The 23,058-nt window shown below is 26.7% G+C and overlaps 2 protein-coding genes across 5 annotated transcripts in view; one reads left to right on the top strand and one right to left on the bottom strand.

The window, feature by feature from the left end:
• Mgat2 (alpha-1,6-mannosyl-glycoprotein 2-beta-N-acetylglucosaminyltransferase) overlaps nucleotides 1–22,465 on the bottom strand; it is a 37,129-nt gene extending 14,664 nt beyond the window's left edge. The window contains exons 1-2 of one of the 4 annotated variants that reach the window (XM_089228800.1): nucleotides 20,193–20,445; nucleotides 7,694–7,725 (exon numbers count right to left, since the gene is read on the bottom strand). The gene's annotated coding sequence lies outside the window, so the exon portion shown is untranslated. Of the gene's footprint in view, nucleotides 1–7,693; nucleotides 7,726–20,192; nucleotides 20,446–22,447 lie in introns of those variants that run through there. The other 3 variants (XM_089228801.1, XM_089228799.1, XM_089228802.1) reach the window with 3 other exon arrangements.
• Nucleotides 638–1,842, top strand: LOC149054956 (uncharacterized). Its single transcript, XM_089229473.1, has 2 exons — nucleotides 638–1,263; nucleotides 1,338–1,842. Exons 1-2 carry the CDS (start codon nucleotides 692–694, stop codon nucleotides 1,840–1,842), a joined length of 1,077 nt encoding a protein of 358 aa, XP_089085599.1. The 5' UTR covers nucleotides 638–691.
• Nucleotides 22,466–23,058: the final 593 nt, after the last annotated feature.

Here is a 23,058-nt window from a genome sequence, read left to right on the forward strand (position 1 = left end):
TCGTATGATCAGTTGAAGACTTTTTAAAGGCCCGCCGCCGCCCAAACATATCAATTTTTAAATATTATCATGCGGAAGTAAGCGATGTGCGTGCTGGCATGCAGGTACCGACTACCGGGGTCCGGCGCAGGCTGCATACTACTTGCGTCCCCGAAAAAGGTAAATTTTACAGGTAGTAAATTCAACAGGTAACTTGCGTCCCATTTTGTGGACGCAACTCAACCATATTATTCTTCTTACCTGCCATTAAAGTCATTACTTAGTTGCGTCCATAAATATTATGCGATAACGCCGATTAAGCGTTACAATAATATGTGTAAATAATATGTGTAAATTGTCCATGAAATGTCTACGACGAACAGTAAAATATTATCAGCATTTTCCCACTAATACAAATGTTAATATCATTACAGCGGGTTAGTGTAATAAAATTGATTACTAGGAGATGTCTGATTGTCACCATTTGATAGGTATATCTTATATCATTATGATTGATCAAAATAACATAAAGTATTTTGCACGGTGCTGTACATTTCTCAGTACAAGTTCACTCGTCCAGTCGTCCCGTTATACAGTGCTTGTGGTTAAAATGGAAAAAATGTTTAGTTCCAAATTGTGCGCGAAAAAAGAACTGTTCATAATTAATGGCTATAAGTTCAGTTTAGTTTATTAAGCTATTACAGACATATCAATGAAACCATCCAAACTTATTTGTACTGAGCTGAGTGGCGGATGCATTACTTCTACTGCGTCAGATATTAACCTAGTACGTAAAAATATGTACAATGCTCGGAGAACTATTTTGCCAAAATTACCAACAAATTCTGAAGAGGTACACAACATGTTACAACAAAACCAAATATTTACAGCTGAAAATGAAACTTTTGTTATGGTAAACGATAAGCAAACAAATATTATATTATTTTCATGTGAAAAAAATTTAAGATTTCTAAGTAACCTTAAAACAATATATATCGACGGGACTTTTCAATATTGCCCAAAATATTTTCTACAAATGTTCACAATACATGGTCTGATGAATGATTATTATATTCCACTGGCATTTTTTTTACTACCTAACAAAGAAAATAAAACATACGAAAGAGCTTTTACGTATTTGAATGAATCGTGTTCAAAGTATAATGTTACCTTTGCTCCTGATACCGTGTTTGTTGATTTTGAAATTGCAATTCATAAAGCTGTGTGTACAGTTTGGACAGAAGCGGAAATAAAAGGTTGTCGTTTCCACTTGGGACAATCGTGGTATGTATTAATTAACATTCATAAAAATATAATAAATATTTATATGATTAACGGTTCACAAATGAATTTTGTAGGTGGCGAAAAATACAAAATCTTGGATTGGCAAATGAATATAAAAATAAAACAGAAATAGGTTTATTTCTTAGACTTTGTTTTGGACTGCCATTTTTACCTCCAGAAATGTTAAGTGACGTATTTGCCTATGAAATCATTCCAATCATTCCGGTAGAATGTTTAGATTTTACTGATTACATATTAGAAAATTATATATCTGAAAATGCTCAATTTCATCCAAGTATATGGGCACAATGTTCATCTAGTGTACAACGAACAACGAACGCATGTGAGGCATTTCATTCCAAATTTAATTCATCCTTTTACTCAAGCCATCCAAATATTTATCAATTTATCGATGTTTTAAAATCATTTCAAATTAATACTTATGTGTTAATGAATAGCATAAATACACCTAAAAAAGAATATAGAAAAAAAAAAAACCAAAAAATTGACTACTTAAACAAAGAAATAAAAAAATTCAGAGAAAAAACCAATTCTGCTTTTATATATTTAAAAATATAATTAATAAACATTTTTTTAACCATGCATAATGACCTATTACTCATAAGCAATTAATCTACTCATTAGTTTGTAATAGGCTATGGACGCATCTAGGCTGTCTAAAAAGGTATACCGGGACGCAAATAGGCTATGACCCTTTTTGAACCTTTTTTTGGGGGACGCAACTTACCTAGTGTTAATTATTTCGGACGCAAGTAGTATGCACCGCCGGCGCACCGGGTGCTACAATAAATTCAGTATCACCGATAACTTAATAAGTATAATAACGTATGGAATTGTAATATTATTTAAGATTATAATTAATTATAGTAATCCAATATTTTGATGGTGATATTTTTCGACATATAAAATAAATAGATTTTCCTTTAGTATTATTAAAAACTGGTTATTTAGTTCATTTTCATCAGTTCAAGCAATTGTAGGCGCTAGGCACACAGCAACTGTCGTCTGTCACTGTGACGGACTGACAATTGACTAACGATGACAATCGTATATATTCGTAATTCGTTTTGTATTTTATATATTTTTAATTCGCTGCATTTGTTTCATTTAGTTACTGTTAAACGCGCGGTTAGTCTTTTGGTGATAAATATGTGAATAAGTAAAGTTAATGCATCTTGCATTACCTATAACTATAAACTCGGCAACGGTTAACAGATCATTTTTCTCGATAAGAAGAATAAATACTTATCCAAGGTCCAACATGGAACAAATTAATAATGAACACATTTCAAACGAGTTTTCCGAGAAGGAAAGAAGGATTTAATTATTATGAAATTAATTATGTACTAGGTATAATAGGTAAGATATATATTTATATAAATTATGACTGCATACAACTCTTTAATTTTTTACAATTATTCAAAAAATTAATTTACATTAAATTTGCGATAGACTGGAATTGTATTAGTATCATAGATAAAACTGTGTGTAGGTAAGTGTTGGGTGGAAGACAAATCTCCCAATATTTTCTTTCTTGAAACCATTTGGGCTCAAGCCTTATGCATTTGAGAATCCTATTTACATCCATGGCCGTTAGATAACAATATGATGGTTATGTAGCGAGAAAGGAAAATAAACGATCCGCAGGCAAATCAGAAAAAAAAGTTAAAAAAAAAATAAAACCACCAACAACAAAATTATGTTAAGTTTTGTGTATTCATGGGGTTTTAGGCAGAACAATAATACTTTTTTTTTATTGATCTAAAGACATCGGTGACAACGGCCATTAGTCTTAAACGTTGATTACATTTTTTTTCCAAGTATCATAAATATATTGTTTAAATTAAATTGAACAATTCATATTTTCTTAAAAAGTCAAAATTTGGAGTGTGGAGTCTGCATTTGGACCGAGGGCTGCGTCTAGAGTGGTTGGGATGTTCAGTTGAATGAGTACATCTTTGTATTGACGGCATTCTGTGAGGATATGTTGGACTGTTAGTTCGGTACCACATGTTGTGCAGATAGGTTTTTCATCTTTTGACATGAGGTAACCGTGGGTTAATCGAGTATGCCCGATGCGAAGTCTGTTCATAATTACTCTTTCTCTTCTTTTCGTGAGGAAGTTGGGCCAACTGAAAATTGAGTTTTTAATTTTTCTCAATTTGGTGTTTTGTTCGAGCCATTGAGTTTGCCATTTGATTTTGATCAGTTCTTTAATTTGGTTTTTTTTGTCTGCGAATGTAGAAATATTTAATATGGGTATATCAGTGTGCTCTGCTGCTATCTTGGCTTCTTGATCTGCCTTTTCATTGCCCTCTATGTCGCTGTGCCCCGGGATCCATATTAGTGAAATTTTGATACCTGTTTGGTAAGCTATAGGCTAGTTTTTTGCAGTATAAGTTTTGCTATATCTGTAGTGTTGAAGGGGTTTTTGAGGCTCATGATTGAGGAGAGTGAGTCTGACAGGATAAGATTACTTTTGTGGGGATTTCTATGATCATTATTAAGTAATATGTGTTCTATTGTTTTGAGTATTGCTTTGGCTTCTGCCGTGTAAATAGAACAGCTTTCAGGGAGTTTGAATCTGATAGAAAAGTCATGGTTAATAATTGCGATTCCCACTCCTTTAGGTTTCGAATGCTTTCGATGGGACTAGATCGGAACGCACCAATAGTGAATCTTAAGCTGGAGTTTATAGAAGTATCTATTATTTTTTCGTGGTGGGATTTGGCTGATTGGTAGATTGTTGCACCGTAATCCATTTTCGCTCTGACGAGATGTCTGTGAATTTTTATGAGCATATCTTCGTCCCCACCCCATGTGGTATGGCTTATCATTTTCATGATGTTGAGACTTCTTGACAATGATATTTTGAGTTGTTTAAGGTGATATAACCAGTTGATTCTTTTGTCGAAATAAATTCCGAGTATTTTAATTGTGTTTACGTTCGGGATGAGGTTGTCATTTAACTGGATGTTGATCGTTGATGTGGTTTTGACCTCTTTTGTTGGAGAATGTGATGCATTGAAATTTAAGGCTAGAGATTTTGAAACCGGTCAGTGTTGACCATTTTGCGATGTTGTTTGCTGTATCTTGTAAGAAGTGTTGTATTGTTTTTAGATTGGAACTTTTGAACCAGAAATTAAAGTCGTCTGTGAAAAGGTTGGCTTTTACAGGAAATGTTATGGTGTTAGTTATGTCATTTATTGCTAGAAGAAAGAGGGTGACCGATAGTGACGAACCTTGAGGAATTCCATTTTGTTGGGAGTAATTCTTTGATCGGGAATTTGTAAGAGAAATTGAGAATTGTCTTGAGTTAAGAAAGAATTTGATGTAGTTAAACATGTTGCCGTCTGTTAGTAATTTTGAAAGTAATTGTGACACTCTGTATCTCCATACCGAATCATAGGCTAATACTTTTTGCAACCCTTAGTTTCCTTTCAATTTAGTTTTGCTCTTGTCCATTTTAGCAAACATCCAGTTCATACAAGTATAGTAGATACATTATACGATGAAATCATCTCTCTCTCTTCCACTCTTTTTTTATCAAAACGTTTAGAATGTCAACTTTTTATTGTATGTACATAGGTACCACACATAATAGAATAGATAGATATATGTGTTGCGAATAAATACGTTAAAACAACAAAACAATATGCTGATGACAGGTGATTGAAACAGTATATTTGCCTATTTGTTAGCGAAACTGCGGATTTATGACGACATCATCGTTGTCTATTCGGCCCACGCGTCTACGCCCACGTCATGTAGTTGTCAGTTGACAGCTCCAAAGCGTGAATTTACTTTGAACTATTTGTTCAATCAAATAATATACTATATACTCTCTAATATCAACTACGATATATAATATAGACAACTATAATACCTATATTAAGCGTAACATAATACGAAATTTAAAGCTATAACAAATAATGTGTTACGTAAAACGCATATAAAACAAAATGAAAATTAATTTACTAATTTCTTCAAAATCTCCAAACAATTATTAAGTTATATATTAGCATAGCCAATAGCCATATGGTCCTATAAGGATATAAGGCAAGAAAATCAATGCAAAGTGTCTGATTGGGAGGTGTTTTAGAACAATATATTTTAAGTATACAATTCAATTATCAACAGTTTTTAAGACATGACATAATATCTTAGCAAACCAGTTATCGTGTATATTTTTTTTATGAAAAATAAATATTATATTTTACTAATTTATGATAAATTAACATATTATACATTACATAGATATCAATTAAAATTTCTTTATTTTATTTTAAATTTTTACTTATTTTTATTATTATACATTCTTCAAAATGTCTAAAATATTATGATTTTTTCAAAAAAAAAAATATTTATAGAAAGTTTCTAGAACAACTAAAATACTTTTATAGGTATGATTTTATATTTCAAATAATTTATGCAAACATTTGAGCTCTAAAACGAACATCAATGAAATGGTATCTGGAGTTCGATCAAATGTAAAAGAAATTATTTTTCATTAAACACTAATAATATTAAAATATTTAGATTTTAAATACCAAATTAATGTTTCTAAACGTTAGATAAAAGAGTTTACTTTAATTAATAAATAATGAAACCTGATAGTTGTAAATAAACAAACTACATACAGATTAACATATAAAACATTAGACTTTGCACTTAATCCAATAAGTAATGAATAAATTTAACAAAAAAACCGTTTTTTAAATAATATATGGAATGTGTCTTAGAATACCCATATTCAAGTCACTATAATTTGTAGATATAAACAGTAACCAAACAATATCTATCATCTCTATTATTACCTTTTAAAAGGTTTAATTATAATATAGAATATTAAAAATAAATATTATAATATCTCATACATTATAATTCATAGGCGTGCGCACGGGGTGGACCAAGTTGGCCATAGCCTAACTCGTGAACCATTATATACTTGTTATACAAATTATTATTATAATAAATTTAAAAAAATATATCTAAAAAAAAAACTAAATACAATGAAAATTGAATTAATAAAGTATTTTAAAGTACCTATCTTTTCAAGTATCTTAATCATAATTAGCTTAGTCCACCCTGCCAAAAAGGTCTGCGCAAGATTGATTCCATTTTTGATTAAACTCAGTATATATTCAATAAAAATGAACTTCATCGAACAGTTTTTAGTAATAAAACTATATACCTAACCAAAAATTGTATTTTAAAATAAAACTATTAATATAAAATTTCAATTAATAACAATTAATTTCATCCTTAAATTGTTTTCAAGATAAATTTACTTGAACAATATAATATGTACATAATATATCCATCAGTCAAGATAGGTATTAAGTTAAAATTTAGTAGATGTTATAGCCACGTAATATATTGTTATCATTATCATTAAAACCATAAATCTCGAAGGTGCTGTAAAGTATCTATTAATATATGGGTATTTACTAAATGATATTTTTTTTATAATTCAAGGACCTATTTAAAACGATTCCCATGATAAAAGACAACCTTATTATATTTAAATTAAATAAAATAAATTATAAATTCGTTATCACTTAATTGTATCCTTGACGTTTTACATTTTTAAATATTATATTCGTCAAAATTATGTACACATTTTCCTCATTTATTTTAGTTATGTCATTGCCAAACAGGAATCTAATGACATTGAACAATTTAAAATAACTTACATATTTTCCGTTTAAAAGAGAGAAAATTATTTTTATAACAATAGTCAAAAAAAATCCACAAAATAAGGATGATTTTTAATTATGATTTTAACACAAAATCGAGTGACCTTAACCAACTTATCAACGTGTTCATTAAATTAAATACACTTTTCCGGTATGCGTACTATTCCGTTAGTTTAATATTATGTCAAAAAAATATAACCATGTCATATTTTTAAACAATAAATAATACAATTCAAAAATTATAATAAAACATAAAACAGATGTTGAACACACTGAAAAGCTCAGTTTCATAAAAATTGGTCTAGGTTTTGTTAAAAATCACATGTATAAAGTAGCTACTGTTAACTCTCAATTTCCAACCAATATAAAAATGAATAGTAAAATTTTTAGCCTTAAAAAACGCTTAACGAAAACTCCATAAAAAATTATGATGATGACGTCATTGTAAAACCAATATTTAGCTCTCTTGTTTCACTCGGAACATAAAAATATTTCATGATTCAAAAACCTACAATTTTAACTAAAACAAAAACGTGGTAAAGAATATTAATTTGTGGTTATTTCATTATACATTAAAGCATTTAAATACAATTTATTTTGAAATTGTATCCCTGTCTAAACTATACAAAATATAGTATATAGCATTATTATACTCTATAAATTAAAGTTTTAAAATATACACATAATCCCAAAACTAAAAGTGTACTTACGACAGCGTATATTGTATAGCACAGCACAAAATCTAAAAAAAAATCTATTATTTTAATTGTGTTAGTCGATACATTAAAAACATTTCCAGGGTGGGACAGGCTTGAGGCTATATTATTCAACGCAAAACACTAAAGTACCCTACAATACCATAAATAAATAAAACCTAAACAAATAAAATACGACTGTACATTGTACGAATGAAAATACCTAATTGGATAAAGCACGTTTTTTCAGCGTAGGGCGTCATTTATGTATCTATTTTTCTAGTTATCACTTATCAGCGTATTACTCAATTTATTTTTTAAATAGTTAATTTAACTAATAATAATTCAATGGTCTCGTTTGTAAAATTTTCGCATGACCGTTGTCGTACACTTAAAACTGCGTTCAAAATTCTTGATTCCCAATCTTTCTTTATGGACACATACCATATTTCACTGAAGATCAGGAATTGTAGCCAGGAAGTCAAGAACAAACTTGATGTCATCAATTTATTCATCAGGGTGACAAACACATTATAAAATATAATCGTGTAGGTATACACATAGAAGAAAAATATTTTTAAATATCGCGACAAAATTGAATTTTTATTTAAGACTATTGTGACATAAAAAGTAAAACATCAATGATGAAATAGACGAAATATATGAGATCTATATGTGATATGCGCTTACGATTTCCAATAACATTGATTTCTAAAACACAGTAAAAATTATAGAATCTTAATAAAAACGCAAATTTGCAAATTTAGACCTTTCTATAACTACCTTTATGCATCATCATATAATATATATAAATCAAAAAATCTAAACAAAGATATTTACGTACCTCGTGACGTATAATAACGAGCAAAGTTGCAAAACCTTATTTACCTAAACATTATATTATCATGTTATTGTAATATATACGTGTTTACTACAATATATGAACATTTGGTGGTTCTGCAATTTCTGTCATTTTCAAGAGGGCTGAGTTATCGGTTAGATTGGGAGGGGGGATGAAGGGGGTAAAAAACCTAGAGAAATTTGCATTTATCCGTGCACGGACAGAAGTTAAACGCTTGCGGGGTGCACAAAACCTGGAAACACCTACTCCCCCACCCCCAACCAATTCTTCCGCAAGCACCTGAACTCCTAGCCGAATTCACGGGCGGCGCAACATTCCAAACAACCGTTGTCACGACAACCCAAGCAGGTTCAATGTATATAATAATAATATAATAATATAACTCGGCACACCGTCTTCGTCTTCGTCGCCGCCAACCGTGTAAATCTACGCGCATATTATTGTTCCGACGGCGCGGCACGAACTGCAAACTGCACGGATGTCCGCACCACACCACTGCGGCGATGACAAAAGTCGACAGACGACGACGTCGCCACCACCGGCTGCAGATCTCTGTCGTTAGATTATGATAATATGCTATCGTTTACTATATTATATTATAATATATAGGATGTTACACTACAAGCAAGCTCATTTACATTTTATTCTTTAGTTGTGCATTTCTTATACAATTCTGTTTACCAAATTTAATTAAAGGCTATAATATGTATTTTCTAATACTTATATTTTTAAGCTATTTACGGAGTCTGTATCTGTGTCGATACAAAATTATTATATTTTCAAATGAGGACTTCCTACTTCCACTTATGTATAGTTAAAGAGGTTGTTTTTATTTAAAAAAAAAAGGTTTTTTCTACATACGAGTAGGTACTATTTTGATGGAAGGTATGGAAGAAAAATCAAATCGTTTTAAAATACAACTTTTAAGAATAAGTAGATTCATTATTTTTTTTTTCAACCTAGAAAGTTATCTTTTCAATATAGATATTCATAATAATTTTAAAGTGAACTTCATCATTGAGTAAGTCACTGTAATTGGATGGGTTAGATTTGAATTCAATAACAAATTGTACGATTATCGATAACTTTTCGAAATAATTAGTCTAAAAGAAGAGGAAGTTTTTTACTTTTGAGCTCTAAAGTTCTAATATTTACTTAAATTCATACCAGAAACCACCCTATAAGTCTATGGTTAAAACATATTTACAGCTCCTAAAGGTGACATCAGATACAAAAAACATACACACTCCGTTATAAAACTAATACATGTATTCATTGCTCTGTCCAGACTCCAGAAACTAAAAATAATAATTTGAATAAATTTACAATTAAAGGAATAAAATGAAGCAAGCATGCTTAAAAAATTACCCTGTATATTACGATACGATTTATTTAAATAATTCAAAAAGAGCATAATATTAAGCTTCATACTTTGAGTTATTAGTCAAAAAATATATAACATACAAACTTGAGTATTTTGTTTTTTAATTATTTAAAATAATAATAAAAGTACAGTAATGTGTTACTATAGCGGCCGATAATAATTTATGTTTTTCGTGGAAATTTCAAATCAATTTTATTTCAGTTCTTTGCTTACGGAATTACAAATAAGGCATGGTACTTAAAACATCATCCGAATTAAATTTAAAATCTAAATATAGCCTAATGAGGTACCAAAACTGTTGTGTAGCCTACACTCATTTACCCTAAAACATATAAGACACAAACAAACAAGAAACACATTTAAAATTAAAACCATCTGCTCAGAATATAAAATATCTTTTAAATACTATTTTTAATTTTACTAAGCACTTCACGAATGATTAATGAATATATTATAATTATGACATACTAATCAACTTTCACGTAGATATTTATAATACAATATGTATACATAATATTATAGGTAGGTATTACAAAATACACAGTATATTAATGTGGAAGTGGAACTGCTAAAGTCAATTTTTATGTAATAATGTAATATATTTTAAAAAATTTCTCTACTTATACTTTATTAATATTTACATAAAAATGGTTAAAAAAACAACAATAACACTTTAGATATTTTTATATTTCAGATATAATAAGTTATGATTAAAAAAAGTCACCATACATACAAAAATGCATATATCTACATCGAGAGGATTTAAAAATTAAAATAAACAGAAGAAAAGGAATATTCAGTATTATAAAAAATGATAAAAGATTAATCTGCACAGCTATTGTTTTGGTGGTAATTATTTCTATGGTCAAATAATGGTTTTGACTGGGTTTTTGAATCAACAGACATAAAACAAACAGATAACAGAAATATAAAATAATAAACCATAATATTATATTATACCCAATGTAAACAAAAAAAACTATTTAAAAAAAAAAACGAACAAATTATTAGGATAAAAAGTGTAAAACTGTTCTGTGAATTGATAATAAAATCAACCAAATCTTAAATATAGTAATAGTTAGGTAGTTCTTAGATTTTCGAATCAACTGTCATATATCGTGGATTATCATAATATTATTTGTAAATTGTTAGTTATACTACTCATAATAATTTAAAAGGGGCTACTAGTGAAGAGTTTCTTCCCACCTATATCCCATGAACTTATGTCTATTTTTTAAATGATTTATTTATAGTTGAACATGGATTGAAAAATTTTAATTTAAAAATAATAATAATTATACGTTTTGCTGAGTTTTTTCAATAATTATCATAAAAATATTTTTATCTTATATATGTTCTATTTTCTAATCTTATTATTTTTTTATTTGGTTCCAAGCATTATTATTCAATTTAAAATATCGCTCAAATGTATTATTTATTAAATTCAATATTTATATGAGCCAATACATGAAAACAAAACCAGAAATTTCAAGATACTACGATTAAATAGGAATACGAGCATTAAATTAAACTCAGAATTTATCTATTCATTTGTTTGTAATATTTTATCTTAGAAAACTTCCAATGGAATTTAGATGATGCAACTTTATAGAATACCAAAAATCATTTTTAAAAACAAACAAAAATGTTTTTATGGAAATTTATTGTCATACCTCTACCAACTTTTTTTACCATGATTAAAAATAAATATTACAATATAATATATAAGACGATTCACCAAATATACTCAATGGTCAATATACTCGAGTAAATTTAAAAATTCAAAAATCAGAATTTAAATGAAATACATTATCAAAGGAAAATCTGGGGTTAGTATGCGTGGTGAATCAACCTGTATACAACAATAGTTATTATAATATTTAAATATTATTTCTATAGTTAAATTAAATTTTTGTTTCAAAGATAAAAATTAAGTTTACAGTTCATATAATTATAGATTAAAAAATTGTTACGTATATTCTCCGTTTTATTATGCAATTTACAAACCGGTTACTCTTTTTTAGAAGTGGCTGTATAATATACGCTAAATAAAATTACCTAGTCAATATTATATAGCTTGGTTGGTAAAGACGTTTTCCAAGTATTTAAATCTTGCTATCATTACGTTGTACTGAAATATTAAAAAAAATAAAGGGAGTATAAAAATACTCCTTTTTTTTCTCGACTATATTGGTCGATAATTATATTAAAATCATATTTATACTAAATACAGGATGACATGAGACAGTAATAACGACACTCAAGTATTACGTTAAATCAATCAACCATCAATAATATAACCATATTGAAAAAATATAACCCACACAATAAAATAAACATACATAGGTAAATAAATAGTAATTATATTTATAATACACTAAAATTGCTGTTACATTGTCATTTTATAAAAATTTCATCTAATTCCTTATTTTTTTTTTAAACATTTTATAAATAACAGAATATTTTTCATCCATTGTATACTTATGTCTATGTGGTCAATTAGCTATCATCGGAAATTTCGATTCTTTTTCGTACTCCAAACTATTTATTATTTATTTTAGGTTTATATTTGTTCTTTATACGGCTGATATATTTTATAATTATAATAAATACATTTTTATTATTATACTTCTTGGTTTTATAAAATTATGAATAAATATAGAATAGGTCATGAATATAAAATGTAAGTATTTAGCATATTAAGTGTAAAATATGTAATCATCAATCAACGAATCACAATAATATGTCGAATGTTTATAACAAGCTTTATTATTATTTTGAGGAAAAAACAGATAAATATAATTTATATTTAAGTATTTTAACTGTATCAAATTATTTTCTTTTGTTTAGCTAAATTTAAAAAAATTCTTTTTACAGCTTGCACACGATAAAAACTTCAAATAATTTTTGTCAATAGACTATTTCTGTGAACATAATCTGATAAATATAACCGGGTTTCAAAAAATATATTTAATGAAAAACAAAATTGTAGTATTTTAGATTTAAAGAACCAAAACTTGAAGAAACTGCAGTTTAAAAAATAAAATATGTGCAGGTAAACTGTAAGATGTATTTGAAATATTCTCCAACAATAAATTACATGAAAAAAATATAATTACTAATAAATATTAATTTAAAAAAATACATAAAACCGATATTCGTTTTAATTACTTGTATTTCTATTGGGGGTTTTAAAAATGTTTTATTTATGTCGTATACAAAGTTTGTAAACAATGAAATTTTATAATATATTATTTTCAATGTTAAGAATTATATTTTAAACCCTTATGCAAGATGATTGAAATTCAGATATCGATTACAAATTTACCTATTTAACTAGCGAATAATCCCATATCATAAAACATTAAAATACATATATTTAACTATTTAAGACACTAGTACAGTGATTTAATTATCATTCATTTTAATCATAAATTTAACTGTACAGTTAATTCAAACTGCCATACTAGACAAGTTATAAATCTTAGCATATAAAATATATGCAAGTATGATTGTCAATTATGTTATATATTATATTATACATACTTTTACATAAAAAAAATAAATTGTAGTAAAAAAAAACACTATAAAGGTACGTTCTTAACTTCACTGAATCTATGCCAACATAATTTCGAATTATTATAAATAATATTACAGAAACAGTAGGTACATTTAAACAAATATATAAACATATTATTTACTTTACAGAATATTTTTTCGTAATCTTTTAAAACATAAACTATTTACCTAATTCCGAGGTACATACATCAACTAACGCGTAAACTGCAATAGACCTATATACAAGTGTATTAGTTCAGTAGACAAATAAAAAATAATAATGCACATAAAAAGTACCTCGTTTATGACAGTATAATAAATGTTTACCAATTTGAAAATAATTATTTAAAATAGCTTTAGATATAAAACTGTATATATGTGCTGTGGAATGAAATAAAAAATAATTAGAATTGCATTATGAGTATGAATCAACTAATTTAAAAATGTTTCAAAAAATGTGTATTTTATAAGATAAAGCTACTTCAATACATCATTAAATAAGTTTAACTTTCAAAGAATTTCATATGAAGTATAAAGATATAAAAATAATAATTTCCCTCGTACCAAGCAATTATCTACCACACCCGCCTAAAACAAAATAGTGACGATCCCAGTAAAATATTATTTACGAAAAATATCTCTCTTGTACTTTGAAGTCAAAGGCTCAAAAAACATTATGATTATTTTATAGAAGTAAAAAAAAATACTGGTTAAATATCTGTTGTCACGTCATTTGTTATGATGCAATAACTGAAGCTGTAAAAATGGATCTTATAAAGTGTGCGATTGAAGTAATATTTTAAGGTCCCTACAATTAGATCTTATATTGGTCTTAGTATAAATTTTAGCAGTTGTCACCAGTTGAATCAAGAACATAAGAATTCAAGTAATTTGTGGGAGGTAATCAATTAACCGGCTTTCCGGCATAATAATAAATAATTAGTACACCGTGGACAATCGATTTCCGTTTTATTTTCATCTCACGCGCTGTATTAATAGACGTAACGCTCTATGGTTGATCGTATTAATCAAATAAAAGTAATACAACGATTGATTAAGTACTGCACAAAGTAGCTTTAAGGGAATACTGTAAATTCAACATGATTTGAAAACCTAAATAACAGTTTTAATTATTTAAAAATAGCTTTTATAAAATAACGATCATTATAAATTTTTAATTAAATAAGTAATCTGAAACATAATATTTTCCTAAAAATATTGATGTATATATAAATATCAAATATTTAATTATATTATTGTTTGTTTTATCAATGAGCATTTTAAGGTTAAAAGATCGGTATATAATGTATCTAGGTCCTACGAAATACAAACTTATTTTTAGACAACCGTCTAAAATATTGTCTACCCTACTTTTTACCACCTTAAATGCTTATACATTTTTCAATTTTTTGCTTTAGGAATTGATGTTTATACAACACCATTTTAATATAAGTTTCCGTTTTACATTATGAGATTTAAAATATAGACGGTACTATATGTTGTTAAACATATTTTAAAGCTAATTTACCGTCAAAAATAAGGGCACATTAAATTATCAGAATCCCATGAATTTTATGTTCTAAGAAAGTTGAAATATTCAAAATAATTTTATTTATTTTACAAAAGCCACAATATACATATATAATGTTTATCTGGAAAGTTATATTATTATAACACAATATTTTTTTACATTATAATTATAAGTAAGTAGATGTAACATTAATATTGAGTCAATTTAGAATTATATTTACAAATAAATAACACACCTAGGTAACATAGATAAAAAAAAATAATTACCATTAAAACTTTATTTATTCATATGCAATTTGATAAGTTTATTTAATCCATTGTATAACTCGTAATAAAAATGATAAATCGAAATGTATTTATTATTTAATAATAGTACAATGAAAAAAAAGTTTAATGATGTCTTTACTTGGGAACCTATTATTCATTCAATTTATAATTTAATGTTTTATAAAAAGGCGATGTTCAATTTATCAAAATTGCAACATCAGAAAAAAAATAATTGAGAATTATCTATAGTCTATACGGTAGTCGGTAGTCATTTAAATAACTTATAATTTTAATTGAATTATGAATAAATCAATAAACTATTATAGAACTGTATTGACATTATTTTATATCAAAACAACATATCCCACTTATACTTTATCCTCCAACGCATAATAGATATCTCATCTCACAAAAATATTAAAACATTTTAAAAAAGGGATAGAAATCGGACATATTATATAGGCCACAACCAAGTCGTGTTTATTAAATTTTAAAACAACATTACGTATTGGATGTAAGACAATTCTGATCTGAGGTGGACTCACGATAACGTGTACCAACTTAGTTTTCCACTATCAATTCCTAAATCATAGGTAGTTACAACTTACACTATTATGGTGTGAATAACCTAAAATATTTAAAATACTTAGTCATTATACCTCAAATCAAAATCTTTAAAGAAAAATTGTATCAAAAATTAAACATTTTAACGTAATAAAAACTATAAATTTACATTCAAATGATAAACTACAAAATATTTATGAAGCGCCTGTAACACCATTCTACAATTTGGTTTTAACTCTTAATTTTTAAATTGTAAATTGTTCTAAAATATTTAATTTTTTTTATAATTACTCTAAATAATTGAATACAATTATTTTCAATGTTAATATTTCAAATTTTCAAAAATCCTACCGGGTTCAAAATTAAAAAATAAATAGTCAAATAAAATCTCATATTTTTTTATTTTATTTTTTGAATAGAAATACTCAAATACACACGATCTGTAGTCTGTGCAGATATGCCATATACGTATATGGTGCATCATGAATGTGATAAAGTGGAAAGAACATAAATTGGTGTTACGTTGATTAAGAAGCCAGTAAGACACCTGTTTATGACATTTATCTTGGATAACCTTTTTAATTCTAAAAAAGTATCAAGACACCAATTTTTGTATAGGTCACTATACTCACTAGTCTCATTTTTCTAGGCGGGGTTATGATATAATATATAGTGGTATAATATATTATAGTGTTTATTATTTTGAATAAGAACATTTTATTATTCCCTTTGAAAAATTCAAATAAATTTAAGCAAACCTCGATTAACCGAAAAATTATAAAGCTGTTTGTGTATACATACTAGAATACTAGATATCTACAAGGTATATGGCTTGCTCATAATTTTTTTCGATTTTCACATTTACGATTAAAACGTATAGACAATTTTTTAAATTATATTCTAGTATAGATTTAATTTTTTTTGTATGTATTTAATCAAAATAAGTAACCACAGATCAAAAATTTAATATTTTTCTACCTTCAAAAGGTGGGAAATATTTCGAAAAAACAACAGATTATTTTAAGATCAATCACTTCCTCGCTCAGCTAGAATCTAAAATTTCTGTTTAAATGTTTGAAAACTAAATAAAAGAAAACTATTCAACTATACACTTTAGTATAGTTTAAACCTTAATTATGTATCATGCATAGCAATAAGATAGGTCACAAACTATAATTTTAAATTATTAACTGCTTATTACATTTATGATTTTACGGCATACAATAACAATAAACGACAATAAATAACAGTAAAAATTAACATTTTAGTTATACTTTAAAACAATATTATTTCGAAATAAAAAGTAATGATAAGATGACAAGAGATGCGTATTATCAAAAAAAAAAAAAAAAAAACAAAAATAATAAAACAGATGACTAGGTAATTAAAAAAAATCGCCAGAAGGATTTTTAACAATAATGATACAAACAACACAATATAAATACATTGAATAATGTAACATGAAAAATATGTATAATACAAACTTAATGAAATAATCCAAGAGACAAAAAAACAAAAAAACATAAGTTAATGTACCAAATTATATTGGACAACAAGGCTGAAGGATACCAACAAGGTATTATATCTAATTTTTTCCACATCACTAACTCAACAGTCATGGTATATTAAATATACAAATAAAATTGAGTATCTATTAACGTAAGCTATCTTCTGGGGCCATTGGTCTTTGGGTAAAAGTGATTCTTATTAGCTTTACTCAGAGTAAAAAAATTAATGTATTGTCCTTGAAATAGATACTATTTTGGTTTCAAGTGCTTTATAGCATATTCGGACAACACTAAAAATTACATAGGTATTGATTATTGCGTACCAAAACGTAGTATCTAGATTTAGTATAAATATTTACTATTAAGGATTAATATTATTATTTTAAAACATTTCATAATACCTATGTACTTACTTCTTATTTACAATTAAAATGAGATAGAGAATAAGATAGTTTAATTCAGATAATGACTTATATGAAGCTCAACTCAAGGGAGAAAAGATTTAAAATTTTTAATTTCACATCACCGTGAGAAGCTTCATCCACCCGCCCACTAAAACTATGAGCCCAACTTAGCTATTTTGAAGTTATATTTATTAATTATGATAAAATGATATATTTGATATTTAATGCATTTCTATAAGTATTGAATTATAATGAATGATTACAATTTTTTTAAATCAGTGTTAATCAGGGACCACACTAAAAATAAATAAAATTATTACAGAAACTATTAAGTAGGTATTAGTATTAATATTAATCATAAATCTGGCAAATTAAAAGTTACAACTAATTGAAGTTAATCTTTTTTATTAATGAATTAAAACTAAAATTTGCATTTAAAATAACCTATGTAAACCACTAAACTAACACGCAAGAATATCTAGTTATGGGGAAAGCTATATACGCCACCTTAGGTTCCCCATTAAATAAAACTCCAAATTAATGAAACTATCATGATATTTAAATTTTTATTAAACAATAAATAAATAAAAATATAACCAGGTATTTCCTATTGGATATTCATTCAAATTAAGAATGTTTATCTGTAATTTTCTGTTAAAAACATGATATTTGTATGATTAGATTGTTCATACTAAAACACAATTTATAACATAGAACAAAGGTACACATATTAAAATATTTTAGAGAATACGATTACATAAAATAGTTATATATTTAATTAACATATATCATATCATCACCCAATAAATAACATGTATTTTATATCATTGATAAGTGATACAATATATTATTTTTTATTCCACTACCTACAACGGCAGTTATTACGATTTGTACCTATAACAATAATTGTTCTAAGTAACAAAATAAAATAATGAACAACCTTATCAAAATTTTGATTAAAATTAATAATGGAGACAACTGTTTAATTAATAGTTTAATTAGATGTATTAATTAATTTGTAAATATATTAATATATGATATCTATCTAAGTATTTTATTTACTTACCACATTATTTTAATAAACTACCTACCAAAAATTTATTTTAAACTAAAACCAATCAATAGGTAGGTATCACTCCATTAAAATTATATAATATTATTAGTTCAACCTGAGATTCAACCCTTTTCACAGCTACAGCTGTACTATTACATTCATGTATTATAATAATATAATTTGCCAGTAACCGTACAATTTTAGGAAACTCTTGCTTGCAATATTTTAAACTTCAATAATTACCTAAATCATCAAAATTTAAATTTAAAAAAGTAGAAAAAAATTATTTCATATAACATACACAAGTTGCATAACATAAAATATTGTAGCAGTGAGGAGTTTAATAAAGTAAATAAAAATTATTGATAGGTAAGAAAATGCTATAAACATTATTGGCATTTGTACCTTAAATTATTAATTAGTTGATTATAATTTCAAAAATATTACATAAAAATATAAACTGCAATAATTAGTTACATTTACAAAATAAATATTTTAAATTTAAAACCAACTTTTTAGTGCCTACCTACCTATCTAATATGACAATATAATTCTAAAATTAGTAAATGTAAATACTTTCAGATATATTTTTTAACAAGTTCATATATTACATATGAATATCATATTAAATAATCACTAAACATATGAATCACACCTAAATCAGCAGGTCCCAAACTCTTACAACCCTAAGGAAAAAGTTTCACGTTCGAGGAACCTCAATGACTGTAAAACAAATTTTTTACAGCAATATTATTCTAGTGACTATTATTTGGGTAAACATTTTGTCCAAGTATAATATTAAATAATCTTCTCAATATTCACATACATCTAGCAGAACACTTCAGATTGTTCCACGGAACGACAGAACACATTTTGAGAATTTCTGATCTAACAGTTGTACCTAATAGAAATTATAGTCTCCTTGTTGGTTCAAGAACAACTATTTGAATTTATGTTTTAGAAATTGAATTATCATCATAGATTTTATCCACATAACTAAGTAGTCAAATTGAACTTGTAATGATTAAATTAGATTTAAATGTACATAATACTATGTAATACATATTATACAAATATAAAAACTGTTGTGATATTCAACATTGTAGAACAATAATGTCTCAAAAATCAATATCTTAATAATTAAATTACCACTATTGTGTATTATTATTGCAAAAATAAGGGTACCAATATTTATCTGTTTAGTGATGTTTCATACATTCACCCTATGAATAATTTGACTAAAAACTATTAATTTGACAATTACAAAACTTAGGCGCATCCTTAATAACACAATATAATAACCAACCGTCGCTCAAATGTAATACCCTATACAAACTATAGTAGCTAGGTACCTAATAATCATTAAAAACGAGATTGGCATACCTTCATGTTCGATGTTCACGTCCGAATTACCGTGTGGTGAAGTCAATTAATCGGTTCTATCGTATTCCGTCGTTTCATTTCTACCATCGGCAGTCGGGTGAAGTGAAAAAAAAATTCAAACCAAAAGGTAGGTATTGATGTATTAATGGTAATTATAATATTATTATTATTATTATAATTTTAAAATCCCGGTTAGATACGACGAGCGCGACGAGCACCAGGCGGATCACACGAGAATGATAAGACTATCACAAATTCACAATCACTGCTACGCGAAATGAAAGGTTCAACGAAAAAAAAAAAACAAACACCGGCGCGGTGGTGTGGATGACTCGCTATCCGCCCCGGCCGGCTGACCGACATGCCCCAAGCGGCCAGTCGTGGCGTGTGACCTACAAACGCATCGACGAAGACCATCACGGAAACCATTTCGCGAGTCTAATACTGCCTAGAATTATTACCAATTCATTTATTTCCATGTAATATTTGTCTACGACTGTTGGTGGACACTGGACAACTATGATTTTATGCATTATACACATTTGGTTTGTAATTTGTCATAGACACAGCCGTAAAAGTACGTCCTATCTATCACCTAGATATTACGTCATGACGTTTCATTGTTCGATTCAGATCGTTTTATGTTTCCACAAAAAAAAATTAGATGGTTAAAAGATGGGAAGTTGATTAAAAGTATAAATTAATATTATGCAGTACTCGAGAAGTTGAGTATAACCACTTTATTTTATCGATTCATGCGCCTTTAAAATATTTAGTATTTATAATTGAACGAAATTACTTGGAAAATAGGTAGTACTTATAACAAAATCTTTAATATTATATTCGGAAACCACCAAATGATATTATAACAATTGACTTTATTTTTTTTTTCATTTACTTATTAGTATTATTGTATTAAATTTATAATAATAGTAGGCAACTATACAAGCTACTTATAAGGGAACGTCGAAAAAATCTGTTAACTATTAAACAAATTTAAAAGTTAGTAAGTACAATATTCAGTATTTCAGTAGAGTTTTAAATCATTGCTTAAAAAAAATACAATTGTTTGTTTAAATACTTATCTTATTTCGTTCTAACAAATAAACAAACCAAGAATGTTTATAAAAACAAACTGTGTTAAAATCAAATTGGCAAGCCTTAGTTGTATAAAATAAAAATTATATGCATTTTCAGCTGTGTAAGATAATTTGAAAATGTTCGTGATTTTGACAAATATTAACTTTAAATACTTATATAAAAATAATCAAGCTAAGAAACCTTTTATTCAGTTTTCAAACTGTTCGGTTGAGAAAACATTTTTTTATTGACATTAATAGAATAAAAGCTAAAAAAAATCGAATGTATCGAATGTTTACACCTAAATAACCTAAAAAGATTATTTTGAGCATATTTTGCAAATTATACTACGTAAGAATTTCTAATTTATGTATTTGATGATGATTACAATTATCTATATGGTTATTCATTTTTGAATATTATGACAAAATATAAGAAAATCGATTTAATCAAAAACTGGTTTTACGTTAAGTTTCTTGTTTCTTCTTAGATGAAGAAAATTACTAGGAATTTTATAGTTTTGACCCTTTAAGTACTAACTAGATCCACTTACCTAACAGAACAAATATTGAAGTTAAAAATCGAAACCCTTTTTTTCTACTGTAAAAAGTGTCTTAAGTTACAAAAATAGCACATCATTGTAAAATCAACATATACCTATATTCATCAATCTTATTATTCTCATTAAAAATCTAAAAGGGCCGTCCTCATTTTAAAGTTAAAAGTTTACGTTATTACAAGAAACTTCACAAATGCCATACAATCTATAAGTATTAAAAAATCTATGTTCAATTCAAAATTTGAATAAATGGACCATTCATATTTTATTATATTCAATGTAATTTAATATAGGAACTACAAAATTATGATTGGGAGTTATAATTTACTTATGTAATAATTTGAAATCATATTTCAATAAATAATATTCATGTATACTATATAATAGTATAAATTAAATCACTTAAACATAATATTATACACATTAATGCATACAAAATAACAAACTAAAATATATTTCGTGTAAAACAATGAATGACGTTTCTGTGTAATAATATAGGTACAGCTACTTTTTATTAACTTTTTAGATATTATATCAGTGTTAACACTTTGAAAGACTTAAAAAAGACAATGATCATATACTAAATATTATTATAATACAAAATATATTCAATTACCTGCAGATGTCTGTATGAAAATCGCACACAAGTTATACACAAGAATATTATGATTTGTAGCCTGTATATAGATAATGATGAGTTTGTTAGTTAGTCCGTCCATGTGTAAATATGAGAATCGAAATCAAGCAATTAATTTTTGTAACTCATCGATATTTGAATAGAAAATATGTGTACGTATACACTATATGCGTATGTCATATAGGTATGTATAATCAATATACAGAGGCAGCGCCTCTGAGACACTTAAAAGTTAAAAGTATATACTTTAACAGAAGATAATGATTGATGAATGTATAAAAACAAATAATTAATGAATTAAATTAAATAGTTTAAGTAGATAGCCAGGTCGGCTATATTATATCTATATATAATTTATTTAATTGTTATTGTAAATTGTTATTATACAATATTAGCGTTTGAAATGTATACAGTTAAAACGAACCATTTTTAGACCTGTCTAACTTAAGACACGCCTGGTGTACCTATATAATAAAACCTAGATCGTATAATCAAATCTTTATCCTTATTAATAATCATATAAAATATTAGTTTAAAAAAAAAAAAACAATTTTTAGTTGGGATGGAAAAAAAACTACAAAACTTGTACA

This window comes from Diuraphis noxia, unplaced genomic scaffold, assembly GCF_037042655.1.
Source record: "Diuraphis noxia isolate RWA-SAM2 unplaced genomic scaffold, SU_Dnox_SAM2 contig0005, whole genome shotgun sequence".
In the NCBI taxonomy this organism is placed as follows: domain Eukaryota; kingdom Metazoa; phylum Arthropoda; class Insecta; order Hemiptera; family Aphididae; genus Diuraphis; species Diuraphis noxia.